The sequence below is a fragment of the Gastrolobium bilobum genome, unplaced genomic scaffold, assembly GCF_033153095.1.
Source record: "Gastrolobium bilobum isolate Gb01-03AN ecotype WA unplaced genomic scaffold, APGP_CSIRO_Gbil_v1 utg13284, whole genome shotgun sequence".
Lineage (NCBI taxonomy): Eukaryota > Viridiplantae > Streptophyta > Magnoliopsida > Fabales > Fabaceae > Gastrolobium > Gastrolobium bilobum.
In genome coordinates this window covers 53,506-79,556 of record NW_026896833.1, presented here as the reverse complement: position 1 = coordinate 79,556, position 26,051 = coordinate 53,506, and the positions used below count along the sequence as shown (strand labels likewise).

The 26,051-nt window shown below is 37.3% G+C and overlaps 3 protein-coding genes and 1 non-coding gene across 5 annotated transcripts; 2 read left to right on the top strand and 2 right to left on the bottom strand.

Moving 5' to 3' along the window:
• Positions 1–779: 779 nt before the first annotated feature.
• Positions 780–8,603, top strand: LOC133302247 (photosystem I subunit O). Its single transcript, XM_061502001.1, has 4 exons — positions 780–936; positions 1,023–1,101; positions 1,206–1,385; positions 8,344–8,603. The coding sequence occupies exons 1-4, from the start codon at positions 861–863 to the stop codon at positions 8,432–8,434; spliced, it is 426 nt and encodes a 141-aa protein (XP_061357985.1). The 5' UTR covers positions 780–860; the 3' UTR covers positions 8,435–8,603.
• Positions 8,155–8,226, bottom strand: TRNAQ-CUG (transfer RNA glutamine (anticodon CUG)). The gene has a single exon. It is a non-coding gene; the product is annotated as a tRNA-Gln (tRNA).
• A 3,337-nt stretch (positions 8,604–11,940) lies between the features above and the next one.
• On the top strand, positions 11,941–14,924 carry LOC133302250 (uncharacterized protein At5g41620-like). The gene is made up of 3 exons (XM_061502004.1): positions 11,941–12,423; positions 12,506–12,604; positions 13,557–14,924. Exons 1-3 carry the CDS (start codon positions 11,941–11,943, stop codon positions 14,922–14,924), a joined length of 1,950 nt encoding a protein of 649 aa, XP_061357988.1.
• A 1,234-nt stretch (positions 14,925–16,158) lies between these two features.
• On the bottom strand, positions 16,159–25,628 carry LOC133302244 (bifunctional nitrilase/nitrile hydratase NIT4A). 2 transcript variants are annotated; one of them, XM_061501997.1, is made up of 5 exons: positions 25,432–25,628; positions 24,894–25,025; positions 17,459–17,752; positions 17,009–17,290; positions 16,159–16,527 (listed from the first exon to the last, which is right to left on the bottom strand). In XM_061501997.1, the coding sequence occupies exons 1-5, from the start codon at positions 25,577–25,579 to the stop codon at positions 16,376–16,378; spliced, it is 1,008 nt and encodes a 335-aa protein (XP_061357981.1). In that variant the 5' UTR covers positions 25,580–25,628; the 3' UTR covers positions 16,159–16,375. The 2 variants fall into 2 exon arrangements, with proteins under 2 accessions (XP_061357981.1, XP_061357980.1); XM_061501996.1 differs by having other exon boundaries at positions 16,162–16,527; positions 24,846–25,025.
• Positions 25,629–26,051: the final 423 nt, after the last annotated feature.

Here is a 26,051-nt window from a genome sequence, read left to right as displayed (position 1 = left end):
TCTAAATCCTATAAAAATATATCAATCTCTAATTGCACATCCCGATCCTACATGTACTCTAAAAGAAAATTAAAGATTTGTACATGATATACAAATATTTCAAAACCATGTTAAAAATATTTGTGTAATGAATGGGATATTTAATGCATAAAATTATAATATTTACATGAAAATATGAATAAAATTACGTTAACATGTTATACAATAACAACAACTATGTATTTCATGTTGACGTGCCCAGAACCTACTTTAAAAATAAAAGATTTCTTAATATAAATAAATACTTTATGTGTGAGATTATACTATTTTTCAGTTAATATAATTTATTTGAAAACGTCTCTTAGATTTTTTATTTTGAAAATTCTATGATTTTATTATAAGGTGAAAAGAATTGAGGTCATTTGCAATTGCCTCAACGATGTCTTGCTCGAGAATATTTTTGGTATTGCATGTGTACTGAAAATTTGGTGCATCTTTTATTTATTTTGTGACACGTATCTTACTTTATATTAAATTATTTTCTTTTTAATTTTAAAATAAATTATTTATTGTTAATTTGATAAAAATAAAACACATATTACAATATAAGTGGAAGATACACCAAATTTATTGTGCACAGCACCAGAAATTTTTCGTCTTGCTCAATCGATGAATAGGGCGTTAATGTAGGCCCACTTTATCTTAAAGGCTCCAATGTGGCACAACGTTATTGAATAGCGACCACATCCACGCAAACGCAATCCGAACAAAATCTAATTCATAGGATTTCATTTCCACAAAATAATAATAATAATAAGAATCGGAACAAAAAAAACAACCATCACAACAACTTGGCTTGCATTCCTGGGAGCAGAGCGAAAATGGCCACAACCTTTGCGACCGTCGTAGGATTGGGTGGTGCATCGCTTTCATCTACCTCATCACGCCTCACCTCAGGTATTATTACATTAAAATATCATGTAGATTAGGATCAAGATGAGCATCTTATTCTTATGTGACATGTTTTGTAATTTTTTTTGCAGGGTTTGTGAAATCGCCAATGATTGCTAGGAATCCTTTGAGGCAAGCTATGGCACTGGGAGATGGTGGGAGGGTTACGTGGTAATTTTATTATTACAAGATTTATTTTTGTGTGAGTTTGAAATTAAATATATTTTTTTTTTGAAAAAAAGGGTGACATATGTGAATTGTGATGTGCTATGAAGCTTCCAGAGGGATTGGCTGAGGACAGATTTCAATGTGATTGGGTTTGGGTTGATTGGTTGGTTAGCACCTTCTAGCGTACCGGCTATCAACGGTAAAAGTCTCACCAGCCTCTTCTTTGATAGTATTGGAGCCGAACTTGCTCACTTCCCCACTCCTCCTGCTCTTTCTTCACAGTTTTGGTTAGTCTATTCTTGTTCAATTGGTTCTTTACTTTATGCCAATCATAATAATAATAGTAAAATGAGAAATTAGAAGAAAAATGATAGATAGGAAGTAATCAGTTTGATGTGTTGGATCTTCTGAGGTTGTCCTTGTCCATGAAGAGAAAACTTATTAGTTGAGTATTGCATATTTTGATTCACGTAGATGAGTAGATCCAATCTCAAAACATTTTCTATTTGTCAGTATATATCTTAAACATTGAGATATAGGATAAGGTTGAGAAAAAAATAGTAGATGAAATACAGTCGGGGCCTCTCTCTTGGGTTTTATTTTATGTCAAGAATTTAATTAATATGTACTGTAAATTCTATACTAAGTGTTGGGAACTTGGTTCCCTCAAACTTGGCTAAACAGTCTTTTTGCGGAAGTCAATCAACAAGATTCTGGATCTCGGATCTCGGCAATTACTTCGGCCTGAACTTCACCAGGTCGGGCAGCGCAGCGGAAAATCAAAAACACAAACAGGAGAGAGAGAAGGAGAACACAAACAAATTTTAACGTAGGAAAACCTTCTCCAATGAAGAAGTAAAAATTCACGGGACCTAGTCCAGATCAAACGTCCACTATGAAAATAATGGATACAAAGAATCAAAATACACCAATGTGGTGGTTAATTCAACCTCTCAAACAATGGTGATAATCAAACTACCCTAGAGATGTTTTACTCAAACTCTCTCTAGAGATCTCTCAAATACAAAGCTTAAAGCTTTGCTCACAAATCTCTCAAATAGAAAGCTTAAAGTTTTGCTCACAAATCTCTCAAATATTTTTCTCTAATTCTCTTTCTCTAACCTAGCCTCCACCCACAACTAATGAATATATAAAGGAGGTGAGATATAAGGTTTAAGGTTTAGAGTTTTTAGGAAACCCCTCAATGGGCTTGGGCTTAGCATTGAAGGAGGAAGCCCAACAAATTTCCCCCTCCGACTTCAATGCGTCGGCTTCAGCATCAACCCGGCTCCTTCACAGCAGTCTTCGAATTTTCTTGTTGGAACCGGCTTTGTCATCATGTCGCACCAATTTTGGTCAGTGTGCACTTTGATCAGTTCGAGCTCTCCACCTTCCACCACATCCTGGATCCAGTGATACCTCACATCAATATGCTTAGTGCGGGAGTGATAAGTCGAATTCTTCGCAAGATGAATTGCGCTTTGATTGTCACAACTCAGCTCGTACTTGTCTTGATCATGGCTGAGTTCCATGAGGAACTTCTTCATCCACAACATCTCTTTGCTTGCCTTAGTCGCGGCAATGTACTCAGCCTCGGTTGTCGATAGTGCAACACATTCTGAAGTCTTGATTGACAGGAGACAGCTTCTCCGACAAATCTCATAATGTATCCCGTCGTCGATTTTCTCGAGTCGGAATCTCCCCCTAAATCAGAATCTGAATAGCCTTGCAACTCGGCTGTGCCTTCTCCAAATCGGAGGCATAAGTTGGTCATACCTCGGAGATACTTGAAGGTCCACTTCACTGCTACCCAGTGCTATTTGCCTGGGTTTGACAAATAACGACTTACCATTCCAACAGCATACGCCAAGTCGGGTCTAGTGCAAACCATTGCGTACATCAAGCTTCCGACAGCGGATTGGTACGGGATCTTCAGCATCTCGTCTTTGTCTTCATCAGATCTCAGACATTGCTTCTGGTTCAGCTTTGTGTGTCCAGGTAGAGGGGTGCTCACTATTTTGGCTTTGTCCATGCTGAATCTCTTCAGAATCTTCTCAATATACTTCTCTTAACTTAGCCACAATAGCTTCTTTTGTCTATCTCGGATAATCTTGATTCCGAGAATCTGCTTTGCAAGGCCGAGGTCCTTCATTGCGAAGGACGAGCTCAACGCCTTTTTCAGGGCGGCTATCCTCGATTTGTCTTTCCCTGCAATAAGCATGTCGTCAACTTATAACAACAAAATCAAAAAATCTCTGGCCTCATACCTCTTCACAAATACGCAGTGGTCGGCTTCTGTCTTCTCAAACTTGTGATCAATCATAAATGATTCAAACTTCTTGTACCACTGACGAGGTGCTTGCTTCAAGCCATAGAGGCTCTTCTTCAACCGACATACTAAGTCTTCTTGGTCTGGAGCTTGGAACCCCTCAGGTTGCTCCATATATATCTCTTTTTTTAAGTCACCATGAAGAAATGCCGTCTTCACATCCATTTGTTCTACCTCGAGGTCCATCGAAGTCGCCATGGCTAACACGGTTCGGGCCGAGGTCATTTTCACCACAGGAGAAAAGATCTCCTCAAAGTCTACTCCTTTCTTCTGATTGAAGTCTTTCATTACAATCCGAGCTTTGTATCTCGGCTTCTGCCCGTTCTCTTCATTCTTGATCATGTAGACCCATTTATTTTTCAGAGCTCGTCTTCCTTCAGGCAACTCGGTCAGCTCATAAGTCTGATTCTCGTGCAGAGACTTCATCTTGTCTTGCATTTCTTTTTCCCATTTTTCTTTCCCTGAGCTCGTCACAGCCTCATCATAACTCTGAGGCTCACCGTCTTCAGCTACAACGGTGTATTCATCAGATGGGTATCTTGTAGAGGTCTTCTTTCTCGAATTGGATATCTCGGCTGTTCTTCATCTTTATAACCTGGTTCATCATTTTCATCTCGGATCTCATCATCAGCTCGGACCTCATCATCAGCTTGTTGTTAGTCATCATTTTCTTCATTTTCTTGATGTTCTCCCCCTGCTTCAGCTCGGACAGAAGGAACGAGTTCTTCACGTCTGACATTAACCCGGGCTTTGGGTTTCGAGATGTCATGAATGTTCTCATCTTCATGAAAGATCACATCTCGGCTTCTCACTATCTTCTTATTGATTGGATCCCAAAGTCGGAACCCGAACTCACATCTCGGCGAACCAAGATAGATGCATTCTTTTGTCTTCGCGTCAAGTTTTTCCCTTTCATCTTTAGGGATATGCACGAAATCTCGACATCCAAACACCTTCAATTGATCATAGGTCGCTTTCCGACCTGTCCAGACTTCTTCTGGAATTTCTCCTTCAAGTGGCCGTGATGGTGAGAGGTTGATCAAGTCAACAACAGTTCTAACGGCTTCTCCCCAGAATGATTTCGACAATCTGGCATTGGATAGCATACTTCGGACCTTCTCTTCAATAGTCTTGTTCATCCTCTCAGCAAGTCCATTCAACTGTGGAGTCTTGGGAGTCGTCTTCTTAAGTTGGATCCCGGCTGCTTTGCAGTATGCATCAAAAGGGCCGCAATACTCACCACCATTGTCAGATCGGACCACCTTCAATTTCTTGCCAGTCTCCCTTTTAACCATAACATGGAATTCGTTAAAGGATTGGAGTACCTGGTCTTTAGACTTCAACAAATAAACCCACACTTTGCGGGAGTGGTCATCAATGAATGAAACAAAATACTGAACTCCTCCAATAGATCTCTCTGACATAGAGCAAACATCTGTATGGACGAGGTCAAGAATATACCTGCGTTGTCTGGGTTGATCCGGTCTCACAAAAGAAATCATGTGCTGCTTTCCAGATAGGCAGTGCGTGCAACTCTCCAACGCTTGGCCTTTCAACCCGGTCAGTAATCCTTTCTTGTTCAGGATCTGGAGCCCTTTCTCGCTCATGTGGCCGAGGCGCTTGTGCCATAGCTCCAAGATAGGTTCATCTCGGATATAATTGGCTTCTCCGCCATTGATCTTTCCTTGTATCACGTACAAAGAGCCTTCCTTCTTACCTCGGGCAACAACCAAGTTTCCCTTGGCCAGCTTCCATCTAACACTACCGAAGTAGCTCCCTAACCTGACATCATCAAGCTTGCCTACTGAGATTAGATTCAATCGCATGTCAGGCATCGCATGTCAGGAACATGCCTTACATCTTTCAACACAAGTCGGCATCCAACATCTGTGGTCAGGGTTACATCTCCGACACCAACATTCTTGTTGGTCACTTGATTTCCCATATTCACCAACACCAACAATCTTGCAATGTTGGCCTCAAACGTGCTCGAAACACCTCGTTATCTTCTCCTGGCTTCTTCGCTCAGGAGGCTGTCTGTCACGATATCCATCTTCACCGACACCAACAATCTTGCAACGTTGGCATCAGACGTTCTCGAAACACCTCGTTCTCTTCTCCTGGCTTCTTTGTTCAGGAGGATGTCTGTCACGATATCCATATTCAATTTTCCATCTAGAGTCGAATTACTCAAGGTCACCACCAGAGTATCCCAGCTTTCTGGCAGCAAACTCAACAACAGCAAAGCCTGCGTCTCGTCATCAATTTTCATCTCAGCCTTTGACAGCTGATTCACGATACCTTTGTAGGTGTTGAGGTGTTCAATCATGCTCATGTCGTCCTTGTATTCCAGCTTCACAAGTCGGCGAACCAGGTGTGCTTTGTTCCTGAGAATCTTCTTCTGAATCATGGACTCCAGCTTCGTCCACAACTCGTACGAGTTCGTGAAGTCGGACACGTGCTCAAAGAGGCTTTTATCAATATATTTTCTGATCGTAGCTACCGCCTTACGACTCTGGATCTCCCACTCCTTATCGGTTTTGCTTGCCGGTCTCTCATCAAAGATAGTGTGCTTATGTAAATCTTTGTCGTAGAGATGATCTTACATCATCGGTCTCCAATAAGTGAAATTGTCTGCGGTCAGCTTGAACATATCTCCGTCATGGGTTATACCATTGGTCTCCATCTCGTCTCCCTCAGAACATGTCGAAACTCGGGCTTTGATACCACTGTTGGGAACTTGGTTCCCTCAAACTTGGCTAAGCAGCCTTTTCGCGGAAGTCAATCAACAAGATCCTGGATCTCGGATCTTGGCAATTATCTCGGCCTGAACTTCACCAGGTCGGGCAGCGCAGCGGAAAATCAAAAACACAAATAGGAGAGAGAGAGAGAGAGAGAAGGAGAACACAAACAGATTTTAACGTGGGAAAACTTTCTCCAATGAATAAGTAAAAATCCACGGGACCTAATCCAGATCAAACGTCCACTATGAAAATAATGGATACAAAGAATCAAAATACACCAATGTGGTGGTTAACTCAACCTCTCCAACAATGGTGATAATCAAACTACCCTAGAGATGTTTTACTCAAACTTTCTCTAGAGATCTCTCAAATACAAAGCTTAAAGTTTTGCTCACAAATCTCTCAAATATTTTTCTTTAATTCTCTTTCTCTAACCTAGCCTCCACCTACAACTAATGAATATATAGAGGATGTGAGATCTAGAATTTTTAGGAAACCCCTCAATGGGCTTGAGCTTAGCATTGAAGGAGGAAGCCCAACACTAAGATCTATTAGTATTTTGGTATATTATTATTGGGGTATTTGTTTCTCCTTTTACAGGAAAATAAAATTTCATTCTTGACATAATTGTGTGTGTCCCATAAGTCAAAAAGAATAATTAAAAAACAAGATTAAAACTTATGTGTACAGAGAGAGAGAGTGTTGTTTCTCCAACAGGAGAAAAACAACACCCGTTATTATTTATCATACTTGTTATATTAATTATGGGTAATATTTTTCTTATGTTGCATAAGAGAAATATTATCTCCTACACTCACATTTTTTAAATGGGTCCTATAAGATTTTTTCTCTCACCTTCAATTTTTTTTTTCTCTTATTTATTATTTGAGTAGGAGATAATACTTCTCTTATGCAACATAAGAAAAGTATTACCATTAATTATTGAGAGAATGAGCTGATAACAAATGGTGATATGTTAAAATATTAGTAGGTGTCAGCAGAAAAGAGTTTTTAATGCATTTTTTTATACAAATAGTATATACTAATTAAACTCTTGACGAAAAGTAATTTTTTTTTTTTTTTTTTTTTTTTGGCTTAATTTGAAAGCATATAGGTGAGAAAAAGTGGACTCCGGCCCAGAGTCCAAATGCTTGGCCAACGTTCTTAGCCCAATTTTTGAGTAGGCCAAATTTTAGTTATCAGTTCATTTGTGGGTATTGCTGCTTGCTTTTTCTTTTCTGTTTTAAACTTTAAAAATTACAATCTTAAACCTAGAAGTTAGGCGAGGACCGTGAATGATGAGAATTTTTTTTTAATTATATTTATATAATAGTAATAAATTTATTATTATTATTTTCATTTTCCCCCGCTCAAATATTAATTATGTAGCAACAATTGTTTTTAATTGCATGGAAAAATCGGTTTGAGCCGAATCAAGTCGATTTCTCAACATTCTTTTTTTTAAGCTTATATAATGAGAAGTTGCCCTGAGGATTGTTTAGATGGAATTTGTTTAAGCCAAAAACTGTTTTTTTTTTTTTTTAAAAGCACTTTTACTATAAAATTTGGTTGGATATCTGTTTTTAAAAAAATCATAAGCCACAAAAAAAGTCTTTTGAAAGCTAAAAATTTTAGTTTCTAAAAAGAAGAAGTAGAAATCAAGAATTAAATATTTTCAAAATTCAAATATTTTTTTAAAAATCTAAATAAATTTAGCTTTTATAAAAAAATACTTATAAAATAAGCAAGACATAAAAAATATTTTTTTTATAGAAACAGTTGGCAAGTCGCTAAATATTTTTTTCAAAACTCAAATATTTTTTTTTAGAAATCTAAATAAATTTAGCTTTTATAAAAAACACTTATAAAATTAGTAAGATATAAAAAATATTTTTTTATCCAAACAGTAAGTCGCCTCTCAATAGAAAAAGTATTTCTGCAATTAATAATTGAATTTGAAGTAAGATAAAAATAATAATTGTAAGGTCCCACCGAGATTTGAACTCGGGTTACTGGATTCAGAGTCCAATGTCCTGACCACTAGACCATGGGACCATCGTTGCTACTAAGTGGCGATACAAAATAAAAGTTATGGTATTACATCTAATAATGTATGTATTTTCAAAACTTTTTCTGGCAAGACGTAATATATGAGGCAAACTTGATGAGCAGGTTATGGATGATTACGTGGCACCTGGGGCTGTTCATATGCCTCACTTTTGGGCAAATTGGCTTCAAGGGAAGGACCGAGGACTACTTTTGAATTCCTAACTTATGGTCTTTTCTTGCTTTTTCCTTTGTTATTATTATTTTTCTGTCATGCAATGTACGATGTATAACTCTTGCCACCTTTTCCTTCTGACTAGGAAAAATCTGTGTAATATCGCTCCGTAATGTTGTATATTATTATTATTGTACTTGTCCCTCATCAATTCCCCAACTTTTTTACTCCTGCAATCTCAAGAACCTATCTTTTTTTTTCTTTTTTTTGGTACATCAAGAACCTATCTTTATTATAATTATCAAGCAAGAAAAAAAAAAGTCTTCATTCATTTTTTAAAAAATTAGCCTTGAAGGGATGGAATGGAAGTATTGCTGTACCATTTATTAGTTTAAATGTGATATAATATTAATTAATAGACGACGTAATAATAAATTAACATATATTCGTAATTAAGTAATATGATAATATATTTAAGTTTAATAATAAACATAAAGTTTTTAAGTTTATGATATTAAATATTATACTTAAAAATAAATTTAAATATACTATCATATTAAAAATAATTATTTAATACTTTTAAAAAAATCAAAACAGTGTCCGATGAGTTATTTATTTATTTCTTTAAATTTCTCTAAACCAATCTGATCGAATAAAATTTTCGTCCTAGGTTTACTGATTCTACTAATTATTTGTATGTTTAAGTTTATTTGGTAGAAGAGAAAATTCTTTTTATTCGAGAATCTCGATTTTTAAAAATATGATTTTTACATTCAATTTATGATAATATTCAAAAATATAAAATTTAAAAAAATTTAATTTTTCGAGAATTCTGAAGAATTCCGCGTACCAAACGCCTTCCAGTTCATATTGGAATTTTTTTGTCACTGGTTTCATATTGCTTGCACTGTCGGCAATGTTTAAAATAAGGAAGTTTCTCTACAACCTCACCACGTGAATGACGAAAGATAGACAAATGATGGTCCTATTTTATTTTCTTTGAACTTGAATAATTTCAGTGTACGTCTTGCCATATTTTTTTTTCTCTTATTATCAGTTTCTTATCTTTGCCAAAGCATGCAATAATGCCTGACCAACTCCAAGCACCAATGTCAATGCTCTAGTCACTCTACTAATTAAATTGGCTGTGAAGACTCAATTAGGATAGACTCATAGACCTGTTTTCCTTCCCCTTCAAAAAGCTTTCGGTTCTGCATGTCCTTGCGGGTATATCTGAGGAGATACTATGGATCTTAGAAAAAGCACTATAGGCAGTAAAGTAAGCTATAAAAGCTGAAGACTCCAATGGACGAAGATAAGCTTGTATAAAATGCAATTGCAGGATCGCTCAGCTGGTCGAATTTTCTGCCTAAGTCTCTTCTAATTTGGATTTGATTATTAGCCTTTTTTTTTCCTTTGGGAAATGTGTAATAAGTATATTTCATAATTGAGAAATACTACTCTCATCTTACATGAGGTAATTATCTTATATTCTCCCACTTCGAAATTTTTTTTTTTTTTTTATCTTTTAACAGTGGACCTCACCTAACTTCTCTCTATAATATTAGATAACTACTCTAATATAAAATGAGAATAATATTTTCTTAAAACAATTATGATGAGTATTAATAACATAATTAGATTGATATAAATTAAGTGTGATTGATATAATCATGATTATATTATAATTCATTAGAATTAGATTGATATCAATTAAGATTATTATTATTTATTATTGTTACTGTTTTATGAAAAATTATTATAAAAAATTAGTTGGCGGAATGGAATAAATAACAATAAGAAAGTTTTTTTCTCCCAATTATTTCTTAATTCTCTTCTCCCTCTATCAATCAAATTCTCTCTCTCTCTATCTATCTATCACAATACTCATCGCTTCTTTTGCCCTATTATATATTTCATTTTGTTATAAAATGATATATAATTTCACTTTAAATTTTCCGTGAGACAAGTGATGTGCCTGATACTTAAATGCCTTCTCTGATCTAAACTTTTATTAAAAAATGCAATTGAAGTGCAAGTTCCCGCATACTTACAGACACAATGGCCAAATGTCCAAATGAAACCACATTCTATGTTCCCATTCCAAAACAAAGAATTATAAGTATAGGCAAAATAACCATGGTAGGGGCCACCATGCAACAGGCACTGTGTGTTTTCTTTATGAGTTATGAACTTATTATGACCATTAGATTTGCTAAAAAGCACATTGAGCCGTTTGTTAGGGCCCCACCGCGTGCCCTTCTCCCTGTGAGTGTGTGAAGGAAGCAAGTGACTTCTTGATATGATTGATTGGGAGTTTTAAGGTGCAGTAACACTTCCTGGACTAGATTACACAGCCACCTCAATTATTATTCCGTACATTTAATTTTTTTTTAGCCTAACTCTGAGAGTGCAATCTATTTTTTCTACATGAAGCACATCTTGCTTTCTTTGTTTTCTCTACTTTAATTTGACTCTAATGTTAAGGTTATCTCTTTATCCTGGTTATGCTATCCATCAAATTATGAAGACAATTTATTGGTCTATGTATTCCCCCTAGTGACCCCTAATGATTTAGCATTCAATGCACCAGATGGTGTGATGGTATGACATAACAAATAACAATAATCAATCTTTATCTTACATATTAATAATCTTTGAATCATATAAAAAAATATTATTGGGATTGGTTCAATTAGAATAAAGTTTATAACTCCAAGGACTAACGGCAAATAGAAAATGGTGTTATAGATGACGTGAAAAGTCTGCTCAAGACAGATTTGAGGAACATTCCAGGTGAGATCAAGGGCTAAGTACAATATAATATTATAGATTAATATTCGAGTGGCAATGAACCAATGCAATACAGAGAATCAAGTCAATAACTCATCAATATCAATTTTAATTACTCGTATGCATTAAATTAGCATGGACGTTTCTTTGAACATTGATTGAATGCACCTGCCCCTCACGTGTCAGCCACGTTGTCTCTTCTCGTCTTTTTCAAAAGGGGGGGTTTTCCAACCAATCAAATGACCAATAAACAGTGTGCATCCTTCCCCCTCACAAGATTTCTCACACTCCACACCAAAAAAATAATTTTTTTTTTTCCTCTCACTTTTTCTTTCCCTCTCACAAGATTTCTCAAGGCCAACACAACAAAACACAACTCAACTCAAACTCAAACGTATCTTTCCATTTTTTGACATGTTCCCACTTTCTCTAGTCTTCAAACCCCTTTAGACCTTCAAATTATAAGCCGAGGGAGAGAAAAAGTGGTAGAAGTAGCAGTACTGTAGTATTAGAAGAAGAAAGAAGATCTTTCGTGACCCACTTTGCTAAATTCAAGGCTAAATAGTTTCATTTCCATTTTAACCAAAAAAACATTGAAAAAAAAAGAAACAAGATGATGATGATGATGCTGACCTTGTTCCCATGAACTTTGTGCAGCTAGCACTGCCCTTATCTCGTGTTGGAATCCTCATGTGAATCTCGCATACCCGGGATTTTCGGGTACGTCAAATTCCAGCACGCAATTTTTCATCACCATGTCCTCGTGTCATCAGAACAACAACCTTAACGAAGGTATTATCAAAGAGAACCACAACAAGATCAGGAAACGAGGTTGTTCCTCGTCCTCTTCTTCTTCTTTGGTCCGAAGATACCGATTCAAGAGAGCTATTTTGGTTGGGAAAAAAGGAGGTTCCAGCACCCCAGTACCTATGTGGAAGACTAGAACAACAACGACAACAACAACGTCTCCTTCTATGCCTACTCAACAACTTCACCATGCCCAATTCACTAAACCTTTGCATTCTTCTGGTTCTGGGTTACCCTCCAGAGAAAAGGAACATTCTGTGTCAGCTAGAAAACTCGCTGCTACACTTTGGGAAATCAATGATTTGCCTCCTTCGAGGGTCAAGAAGGACTTTAAGGAAAAATTCAGAAGCAGAGAGAAAGCTGTGAGCTTGTCCAGATCGGACTTTTTGCTACCATACATGTCAGATCCATCGCATAGTCCTACTTCAGAGGTAAATTCATATCAACGTATCATCACTTCCCACCCCCCCTTTGTTTTGGTTCAACGGTCATGCTTTACATTTGATTGCACAGAGAATGAAAGTGTTTGAAGGTGATGGCTGCAAAAGAAGAGTGTCAGCGTTATCTCATCAACTTCATTCGGATGATTTCTACAGTGCCAGTTTAATTGAGGTAGAGTGTGTTTAGTAAATTTATAAAACCTTTATTTTTATTTTTTCTTGGGGGTTTTATTTAATGGATGAAAATGAAGATGGATTACAATGATGACACTTGAGAGAAGTTCACTATGAAATTATTTAAGGGGCGTTCATCAACTGATCCAAATCGCAGTGACTGAACCGAAAAACCGAAAAAAAATAAACGGTTACTTTAATTGAATTAAATCGGTTTTCAGTTTGGTTGCTGAAAACCGATCCAATAAAAATCGATTCAATGTATCATGTATCTATTATTTTTAAAATTCCACTAATGCCTTTTTCGCTAAGTGAGTAACGGGTACTTAGTTACTCTCTTAGTTTCGAATCCTGGAATAGGCTATTTCTAAATTCACACCCACCCGCATTGCAGCTCCTGTCTGAAGAACCCATTTGGAATTTTGGAAGTTATTGATAGCAAATTATCTTATTTTGGTTTTTTATTGTATATTACTTTATTTTAATTCTTTATGAGTTTGAAGACTTGTTTTAGTTTGAAGACTTGAATTTTTCAGTGGTATGTAACTTTATATAGTTTCATTTTGATATAGTTAGTGATTTGTATGGCTGAAATTTTAGGCTTTTCAAAAAATCGAAAACCGATCTAATCCAAATTGAATAAAATTGGATCGGATTTGAAAAAAATCCAAACCGAATAGATGATTAAATAATCAAACCGAAGGGGTTGAATCAGATCAGACCTCGAACACCCCTAATTTAAATTGTTTCGTTGGAATCTGTCTCAAAATATCAACATTAGTTTGAAGTAACAACCATGACCTTATAGCGCTTGAGAATTCATTAGTCTAGACTTAGTTTATGGTTAAACTGTTATGACTCACTCTGAACCTGTATGATATCTTGATATTTTTCTTTTCCTGGTTGTTGGGAAGGATGGAACTGAACTATGTTGAAAACTTGAAATGCAGGAGGTAGAAAATCAGCTAAGAAAGGAGAAGAATTATGGGAAATGCACGGTTGGAATTAAGAACCGTCTGAAGGAAGCTAGGAGTGGCCTATCTACATCAAAGAAGCTTCTAAAGGTGTTAAATCAAATGTGCCTTCGAGAAAAGCAGTCATCAAGCATGCCCCTTGTCTTGGCTCTGGGAAGTGAGCTTGATAGGGTCTGCCACCAAATTGATCAACTGATCCAAGAACAGCATTCAGAACAGAATGATATTGAGTATGTCATGAAGCGTTTTGCAGAAGAAAAGGCTTCTTGGAAAAGAAGAGAACGAGAAAAGATTCATGATGCCATAAAAAATGTGGCAGAAGAGCTTGAGGTGGAGAGGAAGTTAAGAAGGCAAACTGAATGGTTGAATAAGAAGATTGCCAAAGAAATGGCTAATGAAAAAGCTTCCCATTTGAAAGCATCCAAAGAGCTTGAAAGGGAGAAACGTGCAAAAGAGATTCTGGAGCAAATTTGTGATGAACTAGCCAGAGGTATTGGGGAAGACAAAGCGCAGGTAGAGGAACTGAAAAGGGAGTCAGCTAAAGTTAGAGAAGAGGTGGAAAAGGAGAGGGAAATGCTTCAGTTAGCAGATGTTTTGCGTGAGGAGAGAGTCCAGATGAAGCTTTCAGAGGCTAAATATCAGTTTGAGGAGAAAAATGCTGTCCTTGAAAAACTGAGAAATGAGCTTGAGGGCTTTATGAGAACTAAAGATGAAGAAAATGGGAATGTTTCTCCAGAGTTTGAAAAAATCAAGGATTATAAGTCTTATTTCAACAATATCTGTCGGGGATTCCGAAATTCAGAGAAAGAGAATGATTTGGATGTAGGAGATATTGTAGAGCATGAAGGAGATGATTCAGATGATAGTGATCTCCATTCCATTGAATTAAACATGGATAATGACAATAGAGGCTACATGTGGAGTTATGCTCGTGAAAATGTTGCTCAAGATGACTCAAAAAGAGTTTCAATTGATAAAGAAAGTATTGGGAGGAAATCTTTCTCTGAGAAAATTCAGTGGGGAAGCATTTGCTTCAACAAGGGAACCACCAGTTGTAGGAAGAGGGATTTTGGTATAAATATTCAGGAAGATTCTGATAATTTTGATCCGGAAAGGTCAATTGAATTTCTCCCACAAGCTCGGATACAAGATGATAAGGATGAAAGTCAGAGCAATGGGTCTATTATGGTTCTCCAAGACTCTATGTCATGTGCCAATCCTGTTCAGAGAAATGGTCAACCATTAACTTTGCAGTATACTGTTGGAGAAGCTGGGGAAAATGGTCTTGCCTTGGAGGGTGACAATTTGAAGCAAGAAGCTGCAGGAAGAAAATCCGGATGTTAGGAGTTTTGGTAGTGATAGTTAGTGTCTTATTATCATAGATAGCTTCTAATATTTATTTTCCAAACTGTAAATGTCTTCTTTCCTTGAGTTTTCTTGAATTGAATATGTTCCAAGGCTTATCAATCTTATGTGTGGTAACTGTTAAGGCTATAGCAAGAAACATGTAAAATATTGAATAGATTGGCATACAATGCTTTTGTGCTAGCTACTTCTAGCTTTACTTGCATTTGATGTGCGAGTAACTGTTCCTATATATTCAGTCGAAATACAAGAAATAAAAAACAAGGGCATTCTTATTTGAACCAGTTGTTTAAGCCACTGGGATGGAAATTACAAGCTAGCAATGTCATTGCCATACATGGAATCTCATTATAGTTCCAAGAGAAAATAATGGTGTGGCCTCGAAACAAACGGGGTAAGAACAAGGACTTGACTACTAAAAGCTATCCTGGGGACACAATTTCATTCGAAATGTACAATTGTGATGTAAATGAAACAGTACAGACCGTGACAGGCTGACAGATAACATTATTATTGGATACTTCCAACTCCAACGATTCAAATATTTGAATTATGTACTCTTATGTTTGCCTAACGTTTGGAACTTTGGATGAACCATCGAGTAGGGCCATATCTGATATAATTTGACAATAACGGCTTTAATTTCTGGTGTAACGAACGTATCCAAATATTCATCTGGGGGAAGGAGGTATTTTCTAAGATATCCATATTAAAAGAGAAAATATACTTAAAATAAAATAAAATTACGTAGCCTATTGATTAGTGAACTTGTTCCTGGCACCTTCTATTGTTTATACTAATGGAACTACTGATTTCTTATGAGTATACATGTCAAATTCATCTTCACTCAGATAAAATTATATAGACCAAAGAATCAACTTTCTTATGAGTATACATGTTGAATTCATCTTCACTTAGATAAACTTATATAGACCAAAGAATCAAACGTAGACAGAGGAATCTGTTTAGTAATCTGCTTGTGTTCAAGCACCGTTATTGTTTACGGGATATCCAGAAGAATTTATGGGTTGAAGTAATGTGATAGATGGGTAACTACGGTCAAAACGAGAGCTTTGAGATTTCAAGATTCCAAAAGCAATTCGTAATGATGTCACATCCAATCTGATGATCAATAAGCCTTCATCAAGGCAGTATCACGAGTGCTAGAAAATCAGTAGAGAAGGGACCAATTCCTAAACATTCTAAATACCGAGCATGTAACTAATTGATGGCTAAGTACTGTAAACAATGTTTCAAGATCATTAACAACATTCAATCATCCAATTATTGATTTAGGTAAAGCCCAAATAAGCTCATCTAAATTGTATCGATGATACAAATGTTAATATACAACGAAGACAGAAAAGGATAAAAATGTGGACAGGTTCAGAATTAGAAGTTCAGAAGTTGCTGATCATAAAAGGAAGAAGCTACTTGGTCTTGTCTTCAATTTTTGTTGATGATGATGTAAAAGTAACTGGGATTGTTGGATGGTCCCTGACAACCAAGCTGAGTACTTCAGGCCGTGAATAGTGTCCAACCACATCAAAATCGAACTTAGCTCTAGCTATTTCTCCAAGATCTGCACAAAATTTACAAGAATCAGAGTGAAAGAAAAGGTAGTACTACAACCCCCAAGGGTAGCTCACTTGGCAAGTGAGTGTCCAAGGGATTGCTTTGGTCAAGGGTTTAAAACTTAACTAAAGCAATTCCTTGGAATTCTTTGGGGGCCAGAAGGAAACCACCTCCCCCTCGAAGGGGGATTAGTCTCACCCTTCCTCCGGTGACAGTGGTCCAATGCATTCTTTGCTTCAATGAAGAGTTAGCCTTAGGGCCGTACTCCGAGAGCAAAGTGACTGGAGGAAGTTGAGTGGAGATACCTCCAGGTTTGCATACCCAAAATAAAAAAAGGGTAGTACTACAAGTTCAATTCCAGCCAACCTAATAAGATTGCTAACCTAACAAAATTCCTGACATACTAAGAATCCTATATCCTAATATTCTAAGACCCCGCTAAAGTTGAAGCTCACAACAAGTGTAAATATTAGACAAGCATGAAATACCTAGGTCTGCTGAGATCAGTGCCTCCCCTTCATGATTTGGACCAGCCAGAATAGCCCCTGATGGTGAAATAATGACACTACCGCCAGCACATACAATAGAATCTGGAGTTGGCTCCTCTTCTGTGCCTGAAAAAACATACTCTGGAGGGGGTGGATAATCCTTCCTTCTACAGAACTGGTTTGCTGATAAAACAAAACATCCACCTTCAAGAGCAATGTGGGTCATTGAGGCTGGCCACACATCCCTGGCATCAGCTGTAGGTGCACAATATATCTCCACACCTGTTAAACAAACCCTACAGATTTAGCAAAAACATAACAAAACGCTGGTAAAAACCAACCAGCTCCGGTACAAGCACATAAGCACACTTTTGATTGCTCTTAAGTAATGTTGGTCATACAACATAGCGTTTAATTGGAAGATAAAAATCCAATATAATAAATTCTAACCTTTAGCATACATTGCTGTCCTTAATAGTGGCATCCTGTTCTCCCAACAAATGGCACCACCTATTTTTCCAATGGCAGTTTCAAACACTGGAATGGTTGATCCATCTCCAAATCCCCAGATAACCCGCTCCATTGCTGTTGGCATGAGTTTCCTGTGCTTTCCTAGGTAATGACCTTGAGAATCAAAGAATAGTATGGTACAATAAAGAGTGTAGCCATCCCTCTCTATCACACCCATAACTAGGTGCACTTTATACTTCCCTGCCATTGCTGCCAATCTATCCACTTCAGGACCTACATCAATTCAAGATATGTTAGAGGAAAAAGTGTGTGCCTAGAGTGAAAAATTTCAGAGATGGAATTTTTAAAAGAAAAACCCAACCGCAGATTTTTCACCTTCAATTTAAAGGTTACACCAAATTGATTCTTAGGATCAGTTTAGTGTGGATATAAAAATCAAGGCAAGAAATCCTTATATAAGTTCTATTAATAAAACTGATCTGGAGTAGCAAGTCAGGGTAGATATTCAACCCCAGATGGGAGATGGATTTGCTGTAAGGACTGATATAGAGGTTCTGGTATGGGTGACCAGTTCTCAACTTTAAAATCTTAATTTTTGACATTCCTTAGTGATAGTTTTTTCAGTAATTAAATGTATAAGTAAAAATAACTCTAGATATATTGGAACTAGAAGATTCTGAAGATCATTTGTTATTCTTTCTATTTAGGCAGTTTGTTCAAATTGTTATCTTTGTATATCTCTCCTATTCCTACGTTCTTATCTTACTGTTATCCTTAGCTTTCGTTGCTGTTATACGTTAGCTATCTTTGCTGTTTTACGTAGGTTCTCTTAGGCTGTTTTTCGGTTACTAGAGTTTAGGACTTATTGAGTCTATTTAATGACTTGTAACTTGTACATTCAATACACAATGAAATGCATTCTCTCATTACTATTTGTTATGGCATCAGAGCGATCCAATTCTAAATACTTCCGCAGCCTTTAGTTATTTTTTTCTTCATCCTTTCCACGTAAAAAAACAGCCATAACTTTCGAAGGCAGCAGTGGCTCTAAGCCTTCTGATCCCGGGTCGCCATTCTATCTGGTTGGATCCGACAATCTTGGTATTCTTCTGACTCCTGTAATGTTGTGTGGTGAAGCAAATTATGACAACTGGGCTAAACTGATGCGTAATGCTCTGCGCTCGAAGAACAAGCTGGGCCTCATTGATGGCTCCGTCAAGAAACCTGACAAAGCAAAAACTGATGAATGGCGTGCTTGGGAAATGTGTAATTCAATGATCAATGGTTGGATACATAATACCATTGATCCCAAGTTACAACCGTTCATAAAATGCTTTGACGAGGTAAAGGATCTCTGGGATGATCTGAAAGAACGTTATGCAGTACAAAATTTCTCTTGCCAATATCATATCAAAGCCACTCTCGCTAAAATCCGGCAGCAGGGAGGTACCATTGCGGATTACTACATGCAACTCAGAGTTGTTTGGGCTGAGATTGAAAGCAGCAAATCATATAAATCATGCGCATGTGGGGTGGATTGCACTTTTGCGAAGGAGATAGAAGAAGAAAATGAGCATGATCGTGTCTACAAGTTCCTGATGGGTCTCGATGAATAAGCCTATGGTAATCTTCGCTCTCAAATTCTTAACCATTCTCCTCTGCCGTTGATGAATAAAGTCTATGCCATGGTAACTCAAGAGGAGACAAATCGCTCCATCGTGCGCACTCAAACTTCTGCTTCTGATACAATAAGTTGCGCTGCACAAACAACAACACCTGTTTCTGCTCCAACAGACAAAAGCCTTGATCACATCCCTTGTATTCATTGTGGTCGCAACAACCATGAAGCATCCTGCTGCTGGCAGACGTTTGGCTATCCTGGACGCGGGAATGGAAGAGGACGAGGCCGTGGCAGGTTTGGCAGTGAAAGAAACAACTCATTTGGTCACGGGTACTACGAGCGCAACACGCTCAAGGAGGTTTTCGTTCTAAGCCTGCTGGAGTTAATGCTGCTCAAGTGAAGGAAACCACTGCCCATGCCAACGCCTTTTCAACCTTAACACCTGAGGTTGTGACACAATTGCTATCCTTTGTTGATAAGTCTCAACCGTCCACAACAAAATTAAATGGTAAACACGTTCTATGCACTTGGCTTATAGACAGTGGCGCCTCGCGCCATATGACAGGCTCTCTTCATTTTCTTGATAATATTGTTGATATTGCACCACTGCCAGTGGGATTACCAAATGGAGTTGTGACTTATGCTGTTAAACAAGGATCACTTATGCTTAATAACTCCTTTTCCTTGTCTGATGTGTTATTTGTACCACAACTCACGTGCAATTTGCTTTCTGTATCTCAACTGGTGCGACAGCTTGGCATAAATGTAATGTTCACTAATAATAGTTGCATCTTGCAGGACCGAACGCTGAGGATGGAGATTGGATTGGGTGATCACAAAGATGGCGTGTATGTGTTTCGGCCTACTCAAGTCACTGCTTTGGCTGCTAAGTCTTCTGATACGGGGGAACTCTGGCATCATCGGTTGGGCCATGCATCGCACGAAATAATTTCTATGCTTCCTTTTTCTGGGAATTTTCGTTTTGCTAATAATTCAGCATGTGATGTTTGTTTCCGTGCTAAACAGACTCGGTCAATTTTTCCTGTTAGTGATCAAAAAAGCAATAATATTTTTGAGCTTATTCATTGTGATACATGGGGTCCATATCTTACTCCTTCTACTTCTGGTGCTTATTATATTCTAACTATCGTTGATGACTTCAGCCGTGCAATATGGGTATGTTTAATGGCAAACAATGGTGCAACTTTCGATTTTATGCGAAAATTTATTCTCATGGTACATAATCAATATGGTGCATCAGTTAAAATTGTACGTACGGATAATGGCACAGAATTTAAATCCCATAAGATGAATGAATTATTTGTTGCTCACGGTATACTTCATCAGACGTCCTGCGTACATACACTGCAACAAAATGGCCGTGTTGAAAGGAAACATCGACATATTTTAAATGTCTCACGTTCTCTCTTTTTGCAGGTATTTGATTCTTTATGTTATGCTGTACTACATCCAAAACCAACAAATAAGTTCATTCCGCGTTCCAGACGATGTATATTTGTGGGTTATCCTTCAGGACAGAAAAGGTGGGGAGTATTTGATCTCGATACTGAGGATTTCTTTGTATCTCGTGATGTAAGTTTTCATGAAACTATCTTTCCATTTGCTGTAAATGCACCTTCTCCTACTGTTCCATCTTTACCTGCGTGCCTTCCAACATATGATGAAGACCCCTCAGTCATTTATGCACCTGATACTTCAGCTCGCAATTCAGAGCGCATAACTGATTGTTCAGTTCCTAGTGATATACAACATGAAATGCTGCTGGTTGACTAGGGGAGCATCTCCGAAATTGCACCATCTCACTCTTTGCAGCATCAAACAGAGAACCAGCATGCACCGTCCGAAAATGCACTGGCACCGTCCGCGAATGCACCGCATCACTCCTTGCAGCAGCACACAGCGAACCAGCATGCACCATCTCATTCTTTGCAGCATCAAACAACGCATCAGCCCCTCCTAGATGCTACTATAGCACCGTCTACTTTTTCACTGGAACAAACAGCTCTTCATGCTAATATAATGTCTCGCCCTTCAAGAGAAAGAAAGCCTCCTGCATATTTAAGTGACTTCCAATGCAATTCGGCCGACACACATACACATCATCCTAGCATAATCTCTTCTACCTCCTCTTCAGGTAAACGGTATCCTATTGCTAACTATGTGAATATTAATAAATTTACTCCAAAGCATAGAGCTTTTGTTGCAGCCTTAGATGCAGGAAATGAGCCACGTTCCTTCAAAGAAGCTATGACACATTCTGAATGGCATGATGCGATGGCTAAAGAAATAAGTGCGCTAGAAGCTAATCAGACATGGATGATTACCGATTTACCAGACGGCAAGCATGCTCTTCCTTGCAAGTGGGTCTACAAGATTAAGTATCATTCGAACGGTACCATTGAAAGATATAAAGCAAGGTTAGTTATTGCTGGAAATCATCAAATACCAGGATAAGACTTTCATGAGACCTACGCCCCTGTGGCAAAAATGGTGAATGTTAGGACTCTCTTCTCAGTTGCCGCACCAAAGGGTGGTATTTACATCAGATGGATGTCATAATGCATTCCTGAATGGTGAACTTCATGAGGAAGTTTATATGCATATTCAAGCTGGTTTTGAACGTGGTCAAGGCAGAAAAGTGTGCCGTTTACAAAATTCCTTGTATAGTTTGCGTCAGTCACCTAGAAACTCGTTTGAAAAGCTGAGTAAGTCTCTTCATGCTTACGGTTTTGTTCAATCCCAAGCAGATCATACCCTCTTCACATTTCAACAAGGTACCGTGTTTTTGGCTCTATTAATATATGTTGATGATCTAGTGTTGGCAGGCAATGATTTGAAGGCTTGTGAGGATGTAAAAATTTATCTTAAAAAATGTTTTAAAATTAAAGACCTTGGTGTTTTGAAATATTTTTTGGGTATAGAAATTGCTCGTAGTCATGAAGGGATTTTCTTGTGTCAAAGAAAATATGCATTAGACATCCTCAGAGAAACAAGCTTTTTAGACTGTAAACCAGCAGAATTTCCGATTGAGCAAAATCATCGTCTGGGTTTAGATGATGGACCTGAATTTTCTGATCCGGGTAGATATCGTCGCATTATTAGTAAACTTGTGTATTTGACTATAACTCGTCCAGACTTGTGTTATGTGGTGCATACTCTTTCTCAATTTATGCACGCTCCAAAGGAATCTCACTATGAAGCTGCTGTTCGTGAATTGAGGTACATTAAATTGAATCATGGACAAGGCATACTTCTTTCTTCCAAAAGTGATCTCAAGATTCATGCATTTTGCGATTCTGATTGGGCTAGCTGTCCATTAACTCGCCGTTCACTCTCGGGGTTCTTTATAATGCTTGGTGATTCACCAATATCATGGAAAACTAAGAAGCAACTAACAGTTTCACGTTCCTCTACCGAGGCCTAGTATCAGTCTATGGCTGGCGCAACCGCAGAGTTGGTTTGGTTAAAATCTTTTCTTGCCTCTCTTACTATTAATCATGACAAACCAATGGAGTTATGTTGTGACAATCAAGCAGCCATGCACATTGCAGCCAACCCGGTTTTCCATGAGCGTACCAAGCATATTGAAATCGACTGCCACTTTGTACAGGAACGTTTGTTAGCCAAAACTATTCGAACTACATATGTTCGATCTCATTTGCAACGTGCAAACATCTTTACAAAGGCACTAGGGCGCGCCTCCTTCATGACTTTCCTTCCCAAGTTGGGCATTTCAAGTCTTCATGCACCAACTTGAGGGGGAGTATTGGAACTAGAAGATTCTGAAGATCATTTGTTATTCTTTGTATCTAGGCAGTTTGTTCAGATTGTTATCTTTGTATATCTTTCCTATTCCTACGTTCTTAGCTTACTGTTATCCTTAGCTTTCGTTGCTGTTATACGTTAGCTATCTTTGCTGTTTTACGTAGGTTCTCTTAGGCTGTTTTTCGGTTACTAGAGTTTAGGACTTATTGAGTCTATTTAATGACTTGTAACTTGTACATTCAATACACAATGAAATGCATTCTCTCATTACTATTTGTTAAGATACTTTTGTTTCGTTTCTTCTTCTTCTTTTGTTCCAACATATACAAGCTATTAAATCATATGTTAAGGTTTGGATGATTTTCTTATTTTGACTATAAGTTTGAGGATTATAGACTTAACTTATGTCTGTCTGGTGCTATGTTCCTATAATAACTATATTATGAAAATGTCAACATCTAGAATTTCCAAGTGCTAGATGATCGTTCATTTATCTAAAATTTTCATACTCTATATATATATTGGTTAATATTACATTAACCATGACACACGGTGGAGCAGAGAGGAAAGTGTCTGTTGGGCTAGGTTCTTGTGAGAGGAAGAAGATTGTGAAGAACCAATTCAACCCAGAAGCTTAAGCTGTTGGGTGAGACTTTATATATCTCTCCTACGCTCCCTTACAAGAAAATGAGAGGCGGCGAGGATCGAACCCGGGACAATCAAACTCTGGTACAAACCAATTCAACCCAAAAGCTTAAGCTGTTGGGTGAGAACACATTGAAGGTTTTATATATCTCTAACAAAGATAATAACTTAGAGGATTTGCAAGAGAGCTGGGAGAGTATGGACAAAAGTCCTTCCTCCATGCATATTTAGAATATTTCGAAGGATATCATGCATTTGGTGTCACAATTGTTAATGTCATTGGGCCCCACATCGTGTGAATGTTGCGTATCATATCATTATCATGAGATGAGGATACCCTGTGTGAGGGAGGAAGGGGAACTAGCCCAAGTTGGGCACCTATCCACGTCAAAAGTATATTGAATATTGATACAATTTTTTTTCCCACTTCCATAACAAACTGAACCTTAGAGTCATGATTCTCGAATTGAATTAAAAGTAATGTCATCAGAATAATTACTTTCTGTGTTTAAAAGAAAAAATAACAAGTTGATAGTAGCTCAACAATTAGACTAAGAAAGCATTTGAACACAATCAAGATTCTCGAACTCATAGATCCTACCTAACATTTGACAACAAAGTTTGACACGTAAAACTTGAAATTGTAACACAGGAACGAAAAATCTTACCTTTAATATAAAATTATATTAAAATTGTATATATACTTATAAAAATAACACAAAAAAATACAAAAAAAAATATAGACAAAATATTAAATTGGGCCAAGGACGGTGGCCCATTGTCACGAAAAAAAATTATTATTATTTTGATTTGCCAAAAGTGTCGCCATCCATTTGGATGAAACTAATTCTCTTCGGAGTTTAGAATATAAAGGGTTTGAGGTTAAAAAAAAACTAAATTTAAACTATGCATCTTAAGTAAAGTTTGTGGCCCATTCTCCCATCCTATCCCCAGCTGACACGCGTACGCCACAGATGCAAGAGACCAAGGGGATCACGGCACATCTTAAGTAAAGTTTGTGGCCCATTCTCCCATCCTATCCCCAGCTGACACGCGTACGCCACAGATGCAAGAGACCAAGGGGATCACGGCACATACAGCAACGCAGTGCCAGTCACAGACACAGCAATATCAATGTCAAACCCATAGGATGATGTTATTTTGACAACCATTTGAAAAATACAATAAAATAATATATCAGTAACTTCAACATCAGTAGCAAATAGCAAATCATAGATTTGCTCAACACACGCATAGGGAAGTAGATACATATGTGATATTCTATGGTATAAAAAGGTTTTGTTAGCTCTTTACCAGGCACATCAATGGCTGCAGAATGATACTTGCGGAACTCCTCTCTACCCTTGGCTGTTCTGATTCCAATAGCACAACCAAAAACGGAACCACGCGGGTAGCCACCCACAAATGCTTCTGGAAACACTACCAGCTGTGATCCATAGCTAGCCGCTTCAGCCAGCAATCTCTCTGCCTTATCTGCACACAAAAATCATCACAAATCAGGAATCAATTCAAACACCAAGAACCCAACGTTCTCATCATTTCATTTCACTTAGTAAACAACATCCTAGCTCAACTCAAACCCAAAGACGATCACCCCGTAAACCAATAAAAAGAACTCAACAAAATAAGCTTAATTTGAAGCAAAAAGATCTTCGTTTGGACCCATGTGAAGCACCCCAAATGGTATTTCGGACACCAAAATACAAAAAGACAGTAAATTTAACACCAAAAAGGAATAGGTAACAAATTAGAAGACATGGGTAGAAAATATTTTGAGAAAAAAAAAAAACAATTATTGGAAGAAACAGAGTAAAAGACTGAAAGAGCAACTAAAAGTTTGATTGGAACAGAGAAACACTTGATTGAAGTGGGAAAGGACCTAAAGTGGCGGGGGTGTCGTAGAAGATGGTGGAGGCTTGAACAACGGTGGCTCGGACCGTGGGCGCGGTGAAATCGGAACCCATGTTCACCTCGGCGAACAGTGGCCCATCGTTTATGGTCGGAGTGGTTGTTGTTACAAGTGCCATGTCTTCCAGAATTTCCCTGTCTTTTCTGTTGCAGTCTTAAAACTCAGAATGAGATCCACCTTTCATTTGCATATTTATATGAAAAAGTATTTAAATAAAGGAAAAAACGTTTGTTATTTTTTCTTTTTTGGTACATAACGAGTTGTTATTTTAAATGACATAATTTTATGTTATTTTTTAATAAAATTAAATTGTTTGAGTGTGTTTTGTTAATTTTTCTTTTTTATAAAATTAAGAAAAAAAGAAAGTGGAGAAAAGAGAATGTAAAAATACACAAAAATAACTTAATTTCATTTAAAATGATATAACTTTGTGTTATTTAAAATGACAAACACTTCTTCCATAAATAAATGATTTTTTTAATTTTATCATTTAAGAACCTATAAAAAAGTTTAGAAATTGATTTGATTTATGGATGGAATATTTAACTTAAGAAAAATATAGAATGGAAATTTATTTCATTGTTTATAAA

Excerpts from the sequence above, each read along its gene's own strand:
- LOC133302247 (XM_061502001.1), top strand. The coding sequence starts at position 861 with ATGGCCACAACCTTTGCGACCGTCGTAGGATTGGGTGGTGCATCGCTT. Across the intron at positions 1,102-1,205 it reads GATGGTGGGAGGGTTACGTG|CTTCCAGAGGGATTGGCTGA; the intron begins GTAATTTTATTA and ends TGTGCTATGAAG. Across the intron at positions 1,386-8,343 it reads GCTCTTTCTTCACAGTTTTG|GTTATGGATGATTACGTGGC; the intron begins GTTAGTCTATTC and ends CTTGATGAGCAG.
- LOC133302250 (XM_061502004.1), top strand. The coding sequence starts at position 11,941 with ATGTCCTCGTGTCATCAGAACAACAACCTTAACGAAGGTATTATCAAA. Across the intron at positions 12,424-12,505 it reads CGCATAGTCCTACTTCAGAG|AGAATGAAAGTGTTTGAAGG; the intron begins GTAAATTCATAT and ends TTGATTGCACAG. Across the intron at positions 12,605-13,556 it reads ACAGTGCCAGTTTAATTGAG|GAGGTAGAAAATCAGCTAAG; the intron begins GTAGAGTGTGTT and ends CTTGAAATGCAG.
- LOC133302244 (XM_061501996.1), bottom strand. The coding sequence starts at position 25,579 with ATGGCACTTGTAACAACAACCACTCCGACCATAAACGATGGGCCACTG. Across the intron at positions 17,753-24,845 it reads TGCAGCCATTGATGTGCCTG|GTCCTGAAGTGGATAGATTG; the intron begins GTAAAGAGCTAA and ends GAATTGATGTAG. Across the intron at positions 16,528-17,008 it reads ACTGATCTCAGCAGACCTAG|ATCTTGGAGAAATAGCTAGA; the intron begins GTATTTCATGCT and ends AATTTTGTGCAG.